At 39.8% G+C, this 18,675-nt stretch overlaps 3 protein-coding genes across 10 annotated transcripts; all 3 read right to left on the bottom strand.

Annotated features, from left to right (window-relative positions):
• Positions 1 to 2,583: 2,583 nt before the first annotated feature.
• On the bottom strand, positions 2,584 to 5,374 carry LOC144518876 (uncharacterized). Its single transcript, XM_078251748.1, has 3 exons — positions 5,088 to 5,374; positions 2,985 to 3,311; positions 2,584 to 2,893 (listed from the first exon to the last, which is right to left on the bottom strand). Exons 1-3 carry the CDS (start codon positions 5,287 to 5,289, stop codon positions 2,670 to 2,672), a joined length of 753 nt encoding a protein of 250 aa, XP_078107874.1. The 5' UTR covers positions 5,290 to 5,374; the 3' UTR covers positions 2,584 to 2,669.
• A 3,743-nt stretch (positions 5,375 to 9,117) lies between these two features.
• On the bottom strand, positions 9,118 to 18,501 carry LOC144519142 (C-type lectin domain family 17, member A-like). 8 transcript variants are annotated; one of them, XM_078252078.1, is made up of 6 exons: positions 12,757 to 12,888; positions 10,714 to 10,939; positions 10,263 to 10,418; positions 10,008 to 10,177; positions 9,803 to 9,915; positions 9,118 to 9,726 (listed from the first exon to the last, which is right to left on the bottom strand). In XM_078252078.1, the coding sequence occupies exons 2-6, from the start codon at positions 10,736 to 10,738 to the stop codon at positions 9,603 to 9,605; spliced, it is 588 nt and encodes a 195-aa protein (XP_078108204.1). In that variant the 5' UTR covers positions 10,739 to 10,939; positions 12,757 to 12,888; the 3' UTR covers positions 9,118 to 9,602. The 8 variants fall into 8 exon arrangements, with proteins under 8 accessions (XP_078108204.1, XP_078108206.1, XP_078108202.1 ...); XM_078252080.1 differs by lacking the exon at positions 12,757 to 12,888 and adding an exon at positions 12,296 to 12,719 and having other exon boundaries at positions 10,714 to 10,935; XM_078252076.1 differs by lacking the exon at positions 12,757 to 12,888 and adding an exon at positions 12,385 to 12,719.
• Positions 15,588 to 18,159, bottom strand: LOC144519141 (CD209 antigen-like protein C). Its single transcript, XM_078252072.1, has 6 exons — positions 18,091 to 18,159; positions 17,797 to 17,886; positions 17,379 to 17,705; positions 17,091 to 17,254; positions 16,394 to 16,506; positions 15,588 to 16,317 (listed from the first exon to the last, which is right to left on the bottom strand). Exons 2-6 carry the CDS (start codon positions 17,813 to 17,815, stop codon positions 16,185 to 16,187), a joined length of 756 nt encoding a protein of 251 aa, XP_078108198.1. The 5' UTR covers positions 17,816 to 17,886; positions 18,091 to 18,159; the 3' UTR covers positions 15,588 to 16,184.
• Positions 18,502 to 18,675: the final 174 nt, after the last annotated feature.

Genomic DNA, 18,675 nt, shown 5'->3' with positions numbered 1-18,675 from the left:
GGTCTCGGTACCCAACCCTAATTAGATCACACAATGAACTGTACACATATGAATATAAAAAATGACCTAGGGTTTTAGAGCAAAATAACCCAGGGGGGTTACATAAGAGTAGTCACATAATACACCTTTTTGTAAGCTGGACACACATTGTCAATATTAGACCTGGGTCTTATCATCAGACACCCTTGCCTGGGCGCCCCAGCCGTGGATGATAAGGCCCCGACTTGTGTCCAGGTACTTCACCACTCGCTCAGTGTAGAGCATAGATCTTCAACAGGGAGTATGGGACCCCTAGGGGGTCCTCAGAGTCACTGCAGGGGTGCCTCCAAATTATTGTCAATTTTTGAAAGTTTCTTTTTCAAACATGAAAATGTCTAAACATAATTCCCACATATTATTAGCAAATATAAATCCCCATTGACGATAGGCTTACTGGCCTCTAGGTAAGGTAGTCACTAAGATAGCCTCCCACAGATACAATTCATCCTAAAGATTCACTGTGCCTCATAAAAGATGATTTATTAAAATGATGCCAACAATTATTTTAATAGTTTAGTATTCAATGCACTGAACGGTATGTATAAAGGCTTTAGGCCGCACTACACATTATTGTAGGCCTAGTTTAATATTCAACTTAATTTTATTCAATATGTACAGTAGTAGGGGGTCCCTGTCCATCTCTTTCAGTTAAGGGGTCCTTGGTTTAAAAAACATTGAAGAGCCCTGGTGTAGAGATCGCCCTGCTGAGTGCGAAATGTTTTCTCTTAAGTTCCAAATCTTTTAGGTTTTCAAAATACCTTCAACTATTCTATGCTACTACTTTTACTGTACTATTTCCTTAGAGAAGAGTCCCGCACACTGACCATTACGTAAGCAATAATTTATTTAGAAAAATACAACGTTTCGGTCTCAGACCTTCATCAGGTAAATGTCTGAGACCGAAACGTTGTATTTTTCTAAATAAATTATTGCTTGTGTAATGGGACTCTTCTCTAAGCTTCTGATCTGCTACTTTTGATCATGTCCTACGCACCTGCCCGACAAAAGAGGTATGCGAAAAAGCTTTTACGTTGCACTACACTAGTCCCTAAAAGAAATCTAATATAATTGAGTGAATGGTCAACCAGGCCCGGGGTGGGTAATTGGGAGAATCGGGAGATTTCCCGGTCAGCCGCTTCACTTTTGGGCCGGTCGAGGATTTTTTTGTTGTTGACATTTTGTCACGTTAGTCTATCTTCTCTAAAAGTAGGCTACACACGTTCCGCATTCTGACACCGCAGCCTCTGCATGGGTTGTACCATGTGAGGGAGTTCTCCCCTCCCCAATAGAGTTGGTTGGGTGAGTCCATAGCCCATCTTTTCCAAAAAGTTTTCTCAGATAGGCTACCGATAGCTGGGCCGGCCCTACCGTAACGATACGTGTCAGAGAGGATGGATGGGAGGAAGAGGCCAGGGGGGGCTGAAAAAAAAGGCATTGGAGGAGGATGCTGCCAAATGTGCCAAGCTTACCGATTTATTTTCAAGAGGACAAACACAAGTGGCAACTGGTAAAGAGAGATATAGCCTAGGCCTAATGATTAGCAACGTAAGTATTCGGCTAATATCGTAGCGTTTTCAACCTATTCGCAAGCAAAATATTACATTTAATTAACATATTAGCCTTTTTGTATCACCCAATATATGGTGATTCATAGACTTTGCAAATAGTATGCAAATGTTGATAACAAAACTCAAACTTGATCTGCGTATGCAGTAAAATGACCTCTTAATTATTTTTTTGCAGCTTCTGAGCAGCAGATAAGCCAGTCCCTCGCTTAAAATGACGAGCCTGAAATTTGCAATGAGAAGGCCATGACTACAGGGACAGGTAGAGAGGATACCAGAGTAAACAATATGAATTAAAGTTATTTAATGCAAGAAAGAGCAGTATATGACAGTACATGAAACCAGTGCACTGCTTAGGCAGTTACTGATGCTGTTGGTACTATTCGCAATGTAACTGTAACTGTACTGTGAATTGAACTGTAGCCTAAACATTAGTTCAATATGCCTCTTTGTGGAAGAGTGGGATACATTTCAAATGCTTTCTTCCTGCTTTTGTTAATTTATCAACCTATCCTTGTGGAATAGTGGAATATTTTTGTTAACTTCTCAGCTTAAGTTAATTATTATTTAACATTTACATTATTTGTTGAACCATGGTATTAATAAAAACTACAGGATAGTAAGAGCTGAACTGTTGCTTCATTTATCCAATTTCCACCACTATGGAAAAAGAAATGCAGAGAAATATAAAAAGATTATGATATATTTAAACGTGGTTCCTTATCAAATTAAAAACTATTCTTTTATGAAACTTAAATTATGCAACTGTCTCTGCTGGCAGCTACATTACACCTGTAAAAACCAATTTATAATCTAAAAAATGTATAACTTGAATTTAACAGTTTACCATAGACCATAAAATATTAATATTTGGGAACTTAAAATAAATAGGAAATGGTCTTCTTCTGTGAAAACAATTACATTTTTTTTTCAGAAAGGCAATTATTATTATTAACAGTTACAGGTTTTTAATGTCATTTTACCATGTTGTTTTTGTAATGTTTTAATGTTTGTGTTTCCTTTCTTTCAGTTTCAGTTTCTTTACAGTGTACAGACTCAGTGTGTTCAGATACAGAAAATACATTTTAATTTAATAATTGTGTCATAGAAATTCCCATTTCTCATTACCTTTTCCTCTTGACTATGAACAACCAAATCTGAACTCTTTCCTCTGCAGTCTTCTCGAGCTTCTTCCCAGGTTTTCCGATGAGGAGGATCAGGGTTATGATACACATAGCAGTTAGACCTGCTGAGATCCCAGCCATTCAGACAAGCTTTACACTGTCTCACTGAAACAACAGAGACCAACCAATAAACAGCATTACTGCATTGTGATATTATTGGTTATTATTGGATCTAATTAACAGTATCTGAACATACTTTTATTTCCTTTGGGGCAGTAGGCATCAATGCTCCACTGAGCTCGACTGACGTTGAGTTTATTCCAGTTTGTCTTCATGTCTTGTATTTGTTCTGTTAAGTTGTTCCTCTGTGTCTCCAGCTGCTGGTTTTGTGTTGTCAGATCGTCGTAGTCTCTCCTCAACTTCTCATTGTCTGAGCTCAGTTTATCGTTGTGGTTTGTCAGGTGCTGAATGGCAGCCAGTAGAGTCACGTTGTCTTTGGATAAATTCAGATGCTGCATCAGTGTCTCCAGCTGCTGGATTTCTGCTGTCAGCTTGGAGTCGTTTTCAGAAATGACAGAAGTAACTAAAGTGACAGACAGAGGATGGTGTTGAAAAATGTGAACCTGTCCTTTAAATAAGGATTGTCAGGTTCTGGACGTCTGCAGTCAGGTCTGTGATCTTGCTTTCTAAGACAGTATAGTTTTGTGTCAGGTTGCCCAACTGGACTGTCAGATTGATGTTGTCCCTCCTCAACTTTTCATTGTCTAAAATGAGATTATTTTTGGGGGTTTTCAGGATAAGATTGGCAGCCATCAGTTTACTTTCATGACTTAATGTAGCAACTGCAAATTCAAAAATTAGCTTCTTAATCATAGTGATAATGCAATTTTGGAATTTGTAATTTTGCCACTTTTTGAAGCTCCTTCCTGCCTGTCTCACCTTTTGTAATATTTCAACAAATCCCTTGAAAAGACTCAAACCAACCACTGTATGTGGTGTGCACGGTGATGTGAGATTGACTCAAAAGCTACAGTGGCCATCTTTATTAAGAAAGAACATGTCACCCAGTGATACAGTGTTGCATTTTTCATTTGGTTCGGTTTGCTTTCACACTGCACTTTGTCAAACGCACCAAACACTGTAAACACACGTCACGTATTGAGACAGTCGCTCGTTTATTGGACAGAATATCCAAAACTCGCCGACACCTCTGGTCTCAGAAATAATGGAGCAACACCATATTTATAACAACTTGGGTTTTCTGGTTCTGCTTTAGAGTTTGTAATATTTCAGAAGAAGGCGAACAATGAGCTGCTGACAGACAGCGAGTGAAGGAGAGAGATGATGATGATGTCACCCAGACAACCAGCCATGTGTGCTCAGAACAGCTTATGGATCTGAAAGTTATCGTCCCTTAAATCATATATAAGTCTGTACATTGTGTGCAAGGTTGAAATTTCAGGCTAGTAAATGCTCTGTTTTTGGTTCACTTCCTGTATTTGGGTCGGATCGCGCTCTCACCTGAAGTGAACTGAACTCTAGTTTACTTAGAAGCGAACTGAGACCTCTGCTTTAAAGTGGACCAGAGTTTGGTTGTTTGATCCACACCAGAATCCAGATGAGCTTTCACACCGCCCCAAACAAACCGGACAATACGACCAAATGCTCCAGGGTTCGCTTTAAACTGACCAAACGAGGTAGGTGTGAAAGCAACCTTTAATTCCTTTTATGCGTACAATGTATGTGTTTTTCTCATTGGGGCTTCTGTCTCATTCTGAATGTGGCAAATATATGACTGATATCAAATATTGGTTACAAATGATAACTAATTGTCACAATCTGTCAAGTGTGTGGCGAGGCTTGGACCCAAAAGCAGTTTAGAAGTAATTTATTAAAACAAAAACAGTCTCACACAAAATGTTCTCCGGAAGGTAGCTAGGCAGGAAACAAACAAAACACGGACTCCAACATACAGAAACAGCACACAACAAAATACAATGTGCCGACAAGCACAGAACAGGAACTAAATACACGAGGTAACGAGGACTAACACTGGACAGGTGACACAACAGGTGAAACAAATCAGGGTCGGGCAGAACAATCAAAAAGGCGGGAAACAAACAAAGACAGGAAGAAAGCTAGACAAGACAAGGGAGACAAGACAGACTACAAAATAAAACGGGAAACAGAACATAACAGAAAAACAAGACTACCACAATAAGACAGAAAAATACCAAAACCCTGACACTAATACTGTATTTCTTTTTTAGGTTTGTCTCATGTCTCAGTGTGAGTTCATGCATGGACTGCCTGTTCAGTATACTTACGGTGGTAGACGATGACTGCTATGATGCCCAACAGCAGAATGACACAAAGAATCCCCAAACAACAGGCCAGCCGCTGATATGGGCGACGTCTGTTGTTTGTTTTCTTGTCGAGCAAAACTCCTGCTGTGAATCAGAAAAGGATTTACTAAACTTACCTTGGGTTGGAGGATGTTTGTTACTTTTGAATACAACTGAAGCGTAGTTAACCTCCTCCTCTGCCATGGTTACAGTCATTCTGTTGGGTTCTGTCTGACTTGCAGACAGAGAAGTACTGCTGAAATTAATGCACAGGGTATCTGTAAGTCTAATAAGAACAATTTCTGTTTTTGGTTGAGAAAGGTTTTTGCAATCATAACTGGCTGAATACGATCTTCCAAACCATATACAGTGTTTTCTTTAGTACTTAACGTGCTCTGTTAACAAAACAAGCCTTCTATCTGTTATCTATATGTTATATCTGTACTGTAACTAAAACCATAAAAGCAGCACTGCTCAATGTAAGATCACTATCTAAGTCTTTTCTAATCAATGACCTGATTACTAGTCATAAATTACACATATTACATATTCACAAGCATTAATAATGAATGAACATCAATAAGTTCATTGTTCATCATACTGAGAATAAACATCCATCACTCATCCCCTATAGTCATGTCAGTTTACAGGAGCGTATCCCAGAATGCACTGCGTGAAAGGCAGAGGGAACATGTAAACTCTTAAGCTGCTGACACACCAACCCGATAATCGGCCATCAGACAGTCTGGCGAGGTCAGTGACTCGAGTCTGTTCGGTGTGTTGTCATGTCGTCAAGGAGGAGAAGTCGGCCTTCATTTTGGCCGATTTGACTTGTTGAATCAGAAGGCGGAGTGCTAACCAGGACTCAATGACCAGCGGGATGAGCGGGACTAACGCCTCTCAAATTCTGACGAAAATCTTTTAAACTGACCGTTGTCGATCTGAAATGAAGACAGATTCAGCAACTGCACGGCCTATTTCTCGCTTCAAATGTTTTCAGAAATACGTTTCGGCGAACTATTTTCGTAAAAATACGAGATCGTAGATTCCAAACGAGCCGCCATTATGGTCGGGGAGAAGCCAGACCCACGTGACGCATTCGTCCAATCAGCTGCCGGTTTTCATTTTTTTGGGCGACAATACAGAATAGCGGCGCCTGCTGTTATAGAGACGTATTACGTCTTGCGCACGCACAGAACGTACGCTCAAGTCGGCGTCGCTTCGGTGTGTTCCGAGGCAGTTTTTGGACCAACTCGGGGTGGCAGTCAGTCCGACTGCCTTTTCTGCTGTTCGTTGGCTGTCGGGTTGGTGTGTTGGTTTCACACCTACCTCGTTTGGTCCGGACTTTTGGACTTTTCAGTTTGGTCCAAACCAAAATTGCAGGTGAGAAAGGTGCCTCGGACCACGGTCCAGATCAAAAGACCAAATTTTGGTCCGATCGAAACAGGTGGTCTCGGTCCGGACCAAACTGAACCATGGTTCGGTTTGTTTTCAGTATGAAAACACTTTTCGGATGGGTCGGACTTTTGGACTAATTACAGGAAGCTCTGGCAGGCTATCATTGTTTTATAATGATAGGGGAAGCTCCTTAAGGCTCAGTCACAGTGCTTACGTGTATGTGAGAGAGAGACGGTGAACATGCTCAGAGCAGACAGCTGTCAATCATCCAGCAAAGCAGAGAATAAATCAGCAGTTTACTTGTTAAGTGGTAGTAAATGTACAGCGAAGGTTTCAGTTTGTCTCTGAATTGCTGCAGCTCTTCAAACCCCAAGTAAAGTTCCTGTGTCCTGCTTCTTAACAACACAACAAAACAAAAAGAGCCGCCAAAAACTCACACAGAGAGAAGGATACAAGAGGACGGGGAAGCCCGTCTACAAACCAATCAGTTAACTTGTTGGGAGACGCAGCGCACGTATGTAAAGACGACCGGATGTAGTTTTGTCACGGATAGATCTTTAGTGCGCTTGCATAACTGCAGTGTGAAACTAAAACTTTCCGGATCAAATGTATACAATGTAATAAAAACATGAACCTTGGTCCGGACCTTGGTTCAGACTTTCAGGTGTGAAAACGCCCTTAAAAGCAGCTGAGGCCAGATCTGCTTCTGTCTCATCTTTGATTAAACATGTTACATTAACTGACATTTACAATAGAAAGAGAAAAATCAATCCAATATCTAAATGCACTTATACATTTAATCCAAGTGTCTGTTCTTTCAGACACACACCAACAGCTTTGATAGTCTTCATAGTTTGCTAGCCACTTGATATTATCATGCAGAGTGTGACTGCAGTGTTTAAACAGATAAAGCCTTCTTTTTGCAGATCCATTGTTTTTTCTCATCACAGCTCACTGATCTCCATCCTAGAAACGTACAGACTCTAGTGGCCTAAAATAAGTGTTGATACACAAATGTTAATAGACAAATGTTTGATTATATCTTGTTGTGAATTATGCCATTTCAAAAGCATTAATGTCTTGTCATGCTTTAAAATAATCATGCATTATGACAAATAATTTAAAACTAAACAAAAGATGAGAAGCTTATAGTATCTCACCAGCAGATAAGAAACATTTATCTTTTTAAAACAACAGAGCCTGTGTGAAGGCTGAAATGGTAAAGTTTACAGTGTACCAGTTTATATTTCTCAGAAAAGTGTGTGGTTTTTAGTTCTGTTTTGAAGCTATGAAAGAGTTGTTGTTTGGTTAGCAGCTAATGTCTCAAGTCCTTTAATGGTGTTAACCCACGCTGTGTGTCTGCAGCATCTTCCCACGCTGCTGCCGCCAACCTTTCATCAACAGACAGTAACTTTTATCATAATCAAATAGATTCAATAAATTCTATCTGCTGAGATTGAAGTTTACAGGAGTTTACAGGAGCTTATCCCAGCATGCAATGCGTGAAAGGCAGAAAGAAACACATTCAACACACAAACACATTAACCTGACCTGCACGTGTTTGGACTGTGGGAGGAAACCCATGTGAACATGAGGGAACATGTAAACTCTCAAAGCAGCGAACCCACTGAATATATCAGCCTGTTTTGGGTCACTATCAAACATCCGTTGTAACCCACTAAACAACAGAAGGACTAAACTAAAAGGAACACAAATAGCCTCAGACACCACCCCCACACTGTACAGTCTTCTACCCTCAGGTCAGAGACACAGGTCACTCTCATTCAGGACTAACCCCTATTTCCACTGGGCACCTCTGCGCTGCGTTCTGGATGCAACGCGTGCCCCTGCGATCAATCGCAGCCATTCAAGTCAATGCTAGATAAGTCCCCCCCCCCAACGAGAGATTCCACTTGGGGGTGGTGGAAAAACATAATAGCCATCACAATTTTTTTTTATGAAGACAATGCCAGAAAAGAGAAGACATGGAGATTAACTGCAGGAGTGCCTGGAGTAGAAGGTAGATACTACCTTATTAAACACCTGATTGTTCTGTAAAATACAAAGTAGACACAATATAATCTGTGAGTCGGGCAGCAAGACGCTCCGCTTCTGAGACGCTCCCGGTGTGGTATGACACGTTGCGGAGAACGGAACAAAACCGCAGCGTAGCCGGAACGCAAGCCGAGTGGAAAATTGGGGTAAGAGAGCCATGTTGAGTTTTGTCTATTATAAAAAAATCTATTATAATTTCCATTACATAAATAAAGACATTTGCACCATAAATTGATGCAGAAAAAATCACCAGAATTCAGAAAATTAAGTGTTTTATTGTGCTCAAAATTTCAATTTTGCTAGAAAGTGCATCCCCCCCACCCACCCCAATGTTGAACCCAAAATGAAGCCCTTGTGACTGTGTGACAACTGTGTTGTGTTGTTGGGTATATGGATTGGACATGCACTGATGCTCTGCACAAATGAACTTCCTGATGGATAAATAAAGTTTATTGAATTGAATTGAAGGCCAGATCTGCTTCTGTCTCATCTGGATTAAACATGTTACAACATCCTGAATAAGGTTGTTCCTTCTCTTAGTTGATTAACACGTGCTGACATTTTCGAGAGAAAAAAAGACAAAACCAACAATATCTGGCGTACACTTTATTCAATGTAATGGACTAAAATATGAAACTGCTCCTAGATAGAAAGATAACACTAGTAAATATTGAAACAGACTCTGGAACATCCTGTTGAGAACAAGTGATGCACCGCCCGCTGTTGGCCAATCAGAAGCAACAAAATAAAATGTCATAGAAACAGGAAATCCAAGCTTTGCCAAAGATCCTCTACTAACCGGTCTCTGGCATGGCATCTCTAACAAAGAAGAAGAAAATCACATTTAAAGTTATTGATAATTAACAGTTTAGTGCCCCTTCAGGCCAGTCACTGTATTTTCTTAAATGTTGGTGTCAGTAGTCAGACACACCATACCTCTATAATCCAATATCTAACTCAATTACATTTAATCTAAGTGTCTGTTTTTTCAGTCACACACAAACAGCTTTGAAAGTTTTCATAGTTTCATATTTATAAGCCAGTTGATATTATCATGCAGAATATGACTGCAGTGTTTAAACACATGAAGCCTTCTTTTTGCAGATCCATCGTTTTCTGTCAGCACAGCTCTCTGATCTCCATCCTACGCCCTGGACAGAAACTGCACACTGACCGTCAAAGGGAGTTCCTATCCAGAAGCTGAGGGAAGAACAAGACGTTTAGATCAAGGCTGATACAAGTTTATGATTCAAAGTGTTAGGAATGTGTCTCTTACTCTACAGCCAGATCACTTCCATCAATCCACTTCCATCTCCCATTTTCAACTCTCAGGCCAATCCAGTATCCACTCTCATCTTGTTTACCCCAGCTGTAACCATTGATCATATCCTGACAAGAGAGAATCAGTTATCACATATTTAAACATGATCTACATTTCACTTTCACAATTTCGTCAAAAGTTCCCACAGATTTCTCATTACCTTTTCCTCTTGACTGTGTGCAATAACAAAATCGGCGTTATATCCGCTGCAGTTTGCTCGAGCTTCTTCCCAGGTTTTCTGATTAGAAGGATCGGCGTCATGAATCTCATAGCAGTTAGACTCGTTGAGTAACCAGTCCTCCTCACAAGCTTTACGCTGTCTCTCTGAACCTACAGACACCAACCATAAACAACTGCATTGTGATATTATTTCTATTGGTCATTGTTTGACTTAGTTAATTGGATCCTAACAAACCGTTATTTTCTTTGGGGCAGTAATCATCAGTTGTCGTCATGTTTCGTATTTGTGTCTCCAGCTCCTGGTTTCGTGCCTTAAGCTGCTGGTTTTGGGATGTCAGCTGCTGGTTTTCTGCCCTCAGCTTGGAGTCATTTTCAGAAATGACAGAGGTAACTATAGTGACAGAATGTTGGGCTTTGAGACTTTTTTTGAAGGCAAGAATTATATTATAGAAATACACAACGAAAGAAACCATTTACATGATCATATTAGATATTAAAATATTGGTTGACATGTTTTAGATATATCTTTAAACAATAGTCAGATGTCCATATGAACATTGATACTGGGTTTTCTTTGCTCTGATCATTCCTCCAGTTCATACTGGAGAATATTTCAATCAGGAGAGACTTCGTTGCAGATATGCAAGATTTATTTGTAAGTTACATATGCAAAATATAAATTGTACATAGTCTTTGGAGATTAGACTCCATCGTATAAAATGTAGATACATTTTAAAGGGTTTAGGAAAACCCAAACATATCCCCGATGGAGTCTAGACACTGGTGATGGTGGTGAAGGGGGCACGAAGACCAGAACTAAGGAGTCAAAGGGAGCGGTCAGCCGGAAGAACCCAAGAATGCCGTGGTTGCTAATGCCGGAGGTGAAAGGGAAGGAGGAGGGTCACACTCTTCCTGAAATGACAAATGACAGTCGCAGAGGAGAGAACAGATTTAAAACATGGATGTCATGCTGTGATTGGCTTGTGAAATACGAGGCCGAATCTGATTGGTTTAACTGAAAATCTATTCTCTCGAAAACAGCTGATCCATTTAGGACAAAAGTGGTAATGTTATTGAAGTCTCCCTGAAAGAATTTATGCTGAGTTACATTTCAATCAGGAGACATTTCGTTGCAGATATGCAAGATTTATTTGTATGTTACATATACATTTCCTGTCAGTGAATAGCACCGAGTGAAAGTCAAGGTTTTCTTTATATCTAGTGACAGTGATCATGTCGTTAGTTCAGATAAGTACTGGTAATCTAGCTAGATCTAGAAATAGAAGGCATCATGCTAGCTATGGGCTAACTTGCCAGTCAGTCCCACCTGTGAAATCCCCCAACGTTGTAAACACATTTTCGATTAGATATCTCACGTTTTGATGGTGGCCTACTAGCTCCAGTAACAACATATTTGCCTAGTGTTTATTTATTACTTGGATGGGGGTGCTGTTCGGCTTTTCACAAGTTTAGACAGCTAGCTAACGCTACGCCGATGTTTTGCTAACGTTAGCGCAACAGCGTTAGCCTAGACAGCTAGGTAAATATTACGACTGCCTTTGGAGTTTCCTATATCTGCTTCCATGTTGTCAACTTAAGACATGTGGCATTAGTGCTCATTTGTTACCATAATTGTATTGAATGAACTGTTAAGCTTCGCTCCTATGAGATGGGTGGATTTGTGTTAAGTTACACACAAAGCTAACTGGCTATAGTTAGCCTGTGCGTATGCTAGCGGAATTAGCTAACGTTGCGTAGCCTGCCAGCAGCTTCGGCAGTAGTTTTGGCGAGCTAACCACGACAGCGAACACATCCACAAGCATCTCTATTTCAAACATCACTGCAGGTTGACTGCTTTTAGCAGCAGAGGTTGATTGGGGGTGACAATACTGTCGTGGTTAGCTTACCGAAACTACTGCCGATTGCCGAAGTTGCTGGCTGGTTACGCAACGTTAGCTAATTCCGCTAGCATACATACAGGCTAACTATAGCCAGTTAGCTTTGTATGTAACAAAAACCCACCCATCTCGTAGGAGCGAAGCTTAGCATTTCATTCAATAAAATGATGGTACAAAAGGAGCACTAACGCAACATGTCTTATGTTGACAACGTGGATGCAGATATAGGAAACTCCGAAGGCAGTCGTAATATTTACCTAGCTAGCAGTCTAGGCTAACGCTGTTGCGATAAAGTTAGCAAACGTCGGCATAGCTAGCTGTCTAAACTTGTGAAAAGCCAAACAGCATCCCCGTCCAAGCTGTGTTTCACTTTCCCTCCAATATTATTATACACATAATAAAGACACATGGACTCGGTCGAGACCAAAAGCTATATTTTGCAACACCAGTGGCACAGACCGAGTGACAGAGACGGGGCTTTCGTCTGTCGTCTCCCCAACGTGACGTAATGCAATGCATTGTGGGGGAAAAGAGAATCATTGCAAACCTCTGTAAAATAGTACTACTTTTTCGTATTTTATTCCGTTCTGTGATATTGTATTTGATGTTGTTGGGTAACAGTTTAAATGTTTATTACCAACAAGAAAATTGCGCAAATTCATTAGAAAATAAACCCTGCAACATGGGCTTTAATATGTAAATAATTATTGACCAATAAAATTACCCCACCACCAGTTATATGCATGCTTACCAAAATATGAATGTACATAATAATGGGAGAAGACATAATTAGTGACCATAAAAATACCCCACCACCAGTTATATGCATACTTATCCGCAGTATGGTTTAAGACATCTCTGGTTTACGAGGAAGTCATTGACGTCAGGCCGAATATATGCAGATCATGCCCATCTTCCAAGTTGTTGTAGAGAAGTACTTGGGGCAATTCAGGCCGGCAGCAACATAAAAACCTCGGCAAATCAGGCCGGAAAAAAACACAAACCTCCATTATATTATCCTCGGCACAGCGTCTGGTATTGGCAATTCTGGCCAGCAAACAAAAAGCACAATAATTACCATAGATAGAATAGATAAATGCCAACATGAGCAGAAATAACTCCGTAGATGTGAATTATACAGAATCAGTGTCATGAAAGCACACCACCACCAGTTATATGCATGCTTACCGAAATGTACACTTAGGGATCTCTGATTTGCGAGGACTTCATGAAGAATATAAGAGGAGTAGCAGAAATACCATCAACCAAATAGTTGTAGAGACATACGTGAGAGACATTAATTGCTGCAGTAGTAGCAGCCCTTATCCTGAATGAAATGAAGTGAACGTACTGTTAAACCTATTCCGAGATGCAATCCCGTTCACCTGCTGCAAATGAGTTTGCATTAACCATGTTATGATAAGACAATGATCAACGTTTTGGCAGGTAAGATGGAACTACTGCCACCATAGCTAGTATAGGGATACCCCCAAAACTAAGCAAAGCACAAAGAAAAAACAAGTGCACGCATTCATCTTATTAAATTATAACGCCGTTCTCAGTACTCATACTAAGCTGACGCTAGTGAGTAGACAGAGCACCCGCACGTACAAGCCACGAAAAGCAAGCGGATACCAAACCACAATCAACACCAGCTAAAAGTTCTATTACAGGCTGGAACAGTCCTATTTTAACCATGATTGCAATGTGCCCGGGTAAATAGACGAACCAACCCTTACCAGCAGTAGCAGGTAACTAGATAACATTGAAATCGAAAAATTAGCCATCGATACTGTGTTAGCCTCAAAAGTGATGAAATGAGGTTGCGACGACCATGATACAATAAATAGATCACTTGACCATGCTGCATATAGCCTATTACGCTGAGCGACACGCCCATAAGTGAGTCCACTGCTCTGTTCATGCCACCAGGAAATCTCAGGGACCGCCCCCCGTGATGACGTTGTTTCACGACTGCCAGCGTTCATGTGCTATGGTCGGGATGCGTGTTCTTCCTCAGTAATAAAGTGTTGCATAACAACTAGCTGCATGACAGCCACCAACTGTGAGGCGTAGCCTAGAACATTAGGTGTGTGAAAACATGAAGGCCATAATAACAAGGATTCGCTGCTGAATCTTATGCGAGCATACCACAAACATATAGTACATGCATGTGTGAATCTCCATATTTAGGAAAAGTTTCTCACCCTTCACACATATGAACGATCCTCAGCCATGGTCCTGGACGTCAGTGGTCCACCGCGTCACCAACCGAGAAACTATTAGCAAATCTAGCCCTAGTTTTCACTGGGAAAATGACACGTACGTCAGTACGTAAAATGATGCATGACTACCTGCCGAGGTCGCCTCGACCGAAAGGCGATAACCAGTGTAGATACTATGAAACCGGACCTACCACCGGTTCCATGCATCACTACCAGAGATGGCCAGAAATCAGTGATTTCAGAATGACAGTGCCGAAATAAGCTAAGTAGATTTTTTTTTCTTTCTGAAAATGGACAATACTGCATGCTTCAGGGGCGTAAATGAAATGCCTGATTGACATCACAACAGCCCAAACCATGAATACGCTAAGGGATAGGTTACTTTAATGAAAATATCTTGCAAAGAATGAACCAATAAAGCACGAAGACCCCCACAGAAAATGTGAAAAAGATGAAGGTAGTTAGCTGATGTGAGTGATTGCAGCCTGTTGATAAGACAATAAATAACAATAAAATTGTCAATTAGCCAAAAACGATGAGTCAATGTATAATACAACCGCAATTAGTACTGTGAACGCTCTCTTGTATCAACCAACCACTTACCAGATTGATGAATATTGCCCTACTTGTCATGAAGTGGCATGAGGCACGAAGCAATACATATGCAGTTCATACAGTGATAAACGTAATACGTATATAATAATATATAATATAATTTACTGTCCTTAGTCACTTCATGTAATTATGCCTGTTCAGGGAATGCGTCCCTTTAAATGTGCTGAATGCGTGATGACGAGGGACCATATGGGGCTTCTCGCTGGACAGCGCCTTTTCCTGTTTGTGTTTGTTCTCCTGGAAAAAGAAACGACACGCATTTGTGTGCTCAACGTGAGAATTCTCTTGCAATTTACTGACATTTTCACAATGTAGCTTTCCTGTGATACCCCCGAGAATGGACGGAGTGACCTGCAGAGGGCATCAGGTACCAGGAACCGTAGTGTTGTATACACCATAATGCGCACGTGATTTTAAGAAAGCAATTGAGATACTGAGCATGCTAACCTAAGCAAATGTCTAAAATATAACTCGACTTACCAAATTTGCCCCATAAAGACAAAGGTGTGGCCTGCCCAACGTGCTCGCTTAAACCTGATGTATTCCATAGAAGGAAAGTAATCCCCGCCGGCCGTACTATTACCAAAGTTACGGTAATGAACCCCTGTGAGACAGGTGACGCTGCGGCAGAAACCAGAGTTTAGCCAGCGCCTGAATTTATGTTACACAGCAGCCTGATCCACATTTGCAGAATGTAGACCGCAACTGGCATGAATCCTGTTCAATGACGTTGCAACTTCATGAATTATGTTGTTCGTTCTACATTGGTGAAAATATTTTCAATCAGCATTATGTAAGAAAAAGACAAAAACAACAACAACAATGTGTCGCAGCGTTTTTATTCAATGTAATAAAACATGAATTTGCTTCTAGATAGATAAATAGAAAACATTTTACACGTTAATATTCCTAACATGCTGAAGAAAAAAGCTCTGAGGACATTCTGTTGAGAACAAGTGATGCAGTGCCCCCATTTTGGATAATGAGTAGCAACAATATATGTTACATGATACATAGGAAACAGGAAACTGAGCAGTCTGTCTGTCCCTGTCATCAATCTGCTGATATACAAATTATAAGCATCGCATCTCTAACAAAGCAGAACAAAAGCACATTCAACAGGTATCAATGATAACAGAGCCCCTTCAGTCTAGTCACTGTATGTTTCACAGACTTACATTAGCATACCTATATAATCAAATATCTAAATACATTCAAATCTAAGTGTCTGTTGTTATCTGAGACACACAAACAGCTTTACAAAGTAATTCACTGTAAATATTTATTTTCTCCTTTTCTATAAAAATAAATCCCCTGAACATTTTTAGTTCTGAAGACAAAACATTTAAATTGTGAAGTAGAAGATGATTGATATTTATAAGCCAGTTGATATTATCATGCAGAGTCTGACTGCAGTGTTTAAACAGATAAAGCCTTCATTTTGCAGATCCATCTTTGTTTCTCAGTACAGCTCACTGATCTCCATCCTACGTCCTGGACAGACATTACACACTGACCGTCAGCAGGAGGAGGAGGTTGTGGTGTCCAGTAGCTGAGGGAAGAACATGATGTTTAGATCAAGGCTGATAGATTTTATGATTCAGAGTGTTTAGGAATGTGTCTCTTACCTTTCAGTCAGATCACTTCCATCAATCCACTTCCATCTCCCACCTTCAGCTCTCAGGCCAAACCAGTATCCAACGGTTCCTGAACTACCCACGCTGTATTTATTGAGTTCATCCTGACAAGAGAGAAACAGTTATCAGATATTTAAACACTATAACTAAATAATCAAACTGTTATCGACAATGTTAATAAAAAAAATCCTGCAAAAAATGGTAATAATCTGGCAGCTGGGACGCCAAAGAAATGCTGTAAAATAACTTTCTTGTAAAAAGTTATTTTCGATAATGAAACTATAGTTTGTAGCTTTAATTTGACATAAAATCTTTATCCTTTTTTCTTATAAATATTTAATAAAGGATATTTACACCTGTGAAAAACAAATCTGATCTAATCTAAGAAATGTATAACTTGAATTTAACATATTACCATATAACGTAAAATATTAATATTTGGGAACTTAAAATAAATATGAAATGGTCTTCTTCTGTGAAAACAATTTCATTTTTTTTTCAAAATGGCAATTATTATTAAGGTTTTTAATGTCATTTTACCATGTTGTTTTTTGTAATGTTTTAATGTTTGTGTTTCCTTTCTTTCAGTTTCAGTTTCTTTACAGTGTACAGACTCAGTGTGTTCAGATACAGAAAATACATTTCAATGTAATAAATGTTTCATAAAAATTCCCAGTTTTCTCATTACCTTTTCCTCTTGACTATGTACAACAACCAAATCTGAACTCTTTCCTCTGCAGTCTTCTCGAGCTTCTTCCCAGGTTTTCCGATGAGGAGGATCAGCGTTATGATACACATAGCAGTTAGACCTGCTGAGATCCCAGCCATTCAGACAAGCTTTACACTGTCTCACTGAAACAACAGAGACCAACCAATAAACATCATTACTGCATTATGATATTATTATTATTATTATTATTATTATTATTATTATTATTGGTTATTATTGGATCTAATTGATGGGATCTGAACATACCGTTATTTGTTTTGGGGCAGTAGGCATCAATGCTCCACTGAGCTCGACTGACGTTGAGTTTATTCCAGTTTGTCTTCATGTCTTGTATTTGTTCTGTTAAGTTGTTCCTCTGTGTCTCCAGCTGCTGGTTTCGTGTTGTCAGATCGTCGTAGTCTCTCCTCAACTTCTCATTGTCTGAGCTCAGTTTATCGTTGTGGTTTGTCAGGTGCTGAATGGCAGCCAGTAGAGTCACGTTGTCTTTGGATAAATTCAGATGCTGCATCACTGTCTCCAGCTGCTGGATTTCTGCTGTCAGCTTGGAGTCGTTTTCAGAAATGACAGAAGTAACTAAAGTGACAGACAGAGGATGGTGTTGAAAAATGTGAACCTGTCCTTTAAATAAGGACTACCAACAACAAGCTAAGACAGTGGTACTCACAGTGGATACGAAGGCCCATGATGACTAGCAGTATCAGCCAACACACTGCTATCAGTGGAAAAGACTGAGTGAAGAAGAGAGACCTCTGGTCTGAGAGAAAAAATAAGAACTCAGTTGAGTTAATGATGTTGATTTAACAGTCAGAGGTGATTTGAATACATTTGAAGTCCTACAGGGAAAAAAAGAAGCTGAGCTTTTAAACACTCATATTTTTAATCTTCATCATTATCACATTTTTTGAACATAATGACGAATAAATATCATGTTTAACAATATTAAATGTGTGAAATGTACCTGAAGGGGCTGTCACTTCATCCACAGTCCAGGCTGGAGCATGAACATACTCATTTTCATATTTATCGATTTCCTCTGAAAGATAAGCATCAAACACAAATGTAGACAACGTTGCGGTACATAAATACATATAGTAGTTTTATATGCAGACACATAATCATGATGAGTACCAATTTCCTCCTGTGGTTTTCTGTTCATCCTGAACAAATGTTTAAAGTCCTGCTGCTGTCCTGTATGAGAGCTGTTAGGAGGCCGTCTGCTCCGCTGTGATGGTCTGATTTGAGGTTGTGCCCTATTTTATTCACTTCATGGTTGTGATTGTCATATTTTCTTTCTATCTGCTTATCTCACACATCCTGTTCAATGATGTTGCAACTTCCAGAATTATGTTGTTCGTTCTACATTGGTGAAAATTGTTTCAATCAGCATTATGTAAGAAAAAGACAACAACAACGTGTCGCAGGGTTATTATTCAATGCGTTTATGTATTTGGTTGTAACTTTCAACACAACTAATTATCACGTATTCTTAAGCAATAATGATGAATGAACAAATCAATAATAGTTCACACAGAAGTTCATTGTT

Source organism: Sander vitreus, chromosome 6, assembly GCF_031162955.1.
Source record: "Sander vitreus isolate 19-12246 chromosome 6, sanVit1, whole genome shotgun sequence".
Taxonomy (NCBI): domain Eukaryota; kingdom Metazoa; phylum Chordata; class Actinopteri; order Perciformes; family Percidae; genus Sander; species Sander vitreus.
Note: the sequence above shows the minus strand (reverse complement) of the source record. Positions and strands in the feature narration are given on the sequence as shown.

What these genes read in the sequence shown, in the direction of transcription:
- LOC144519141 (XM_078252072.1), bottom strand. An exon ending in CTGCCCCAAAACAAATAACG is followed by an intron (nt 17,255 to 17,378) that starts GTATGTTCAGAT and finishes CTGTTGTTTCAG; the next exon opens with TGAGACAGTGTAAAGCTTGT. An exon ending in GGAAGTGATCTGACTGAAAG is followed by an intron (nt 16,318 to 16,393) that starts GTAAGAGACACA and finishes TTCTTCCCTCAG; the next exon opens with CTACTGGACACCACAACCTC.
- LOC144519142 (XM_078252073.1), bottom strand. Translation starts at nt 18,288, where the DNA reads ATGAACAGAAAACCACAGGAGGAAATTG. An exon ending in CTGCCCCAAAGAAAATAACG is followed by an intron (nt 10,178 to 10,262) that starts GTTTGTTAGGAT and finishes TGGTGTCTGTAG; the next exon opens with GTTCAGAGAGACAGCGTAAA. An exon ending in CACACAGTCAAGAGGAAAAG is followed by an intron (nt 9,916 to 10,007) that starts GTAATGAGAAAT and finishes CTCTCTTGTCAG; the next exon opens with GATATGATCAATGGTTACAG.
- LOC144518876 (XM_078251748.1), bottom strand. Translation starts at nt 5,289, where the DNA reads ATGACTGTAACCATGGCAGAGGAGGAGGTTAACTACGCTTCAGTTGTA. An exon ending in ATTCTTTGTGTCATTCTGCT is followed by an intron (nt 3,312 to 5,087) that starts GTTGGGCATCAT and finishes CTGTCACTTTAG; the next exon opens with TTACTTCTGTCATTTCTGAA. An exon ending in CTGCCCCAAAGGAAATAAAA is followed by an intron (nt 2,894 to 2,984) that starts GTATGTTCAGAT and finishes CTGTTGTTTCAG; the next exon opens with TGAGACAGTGTAAAGCTTGT.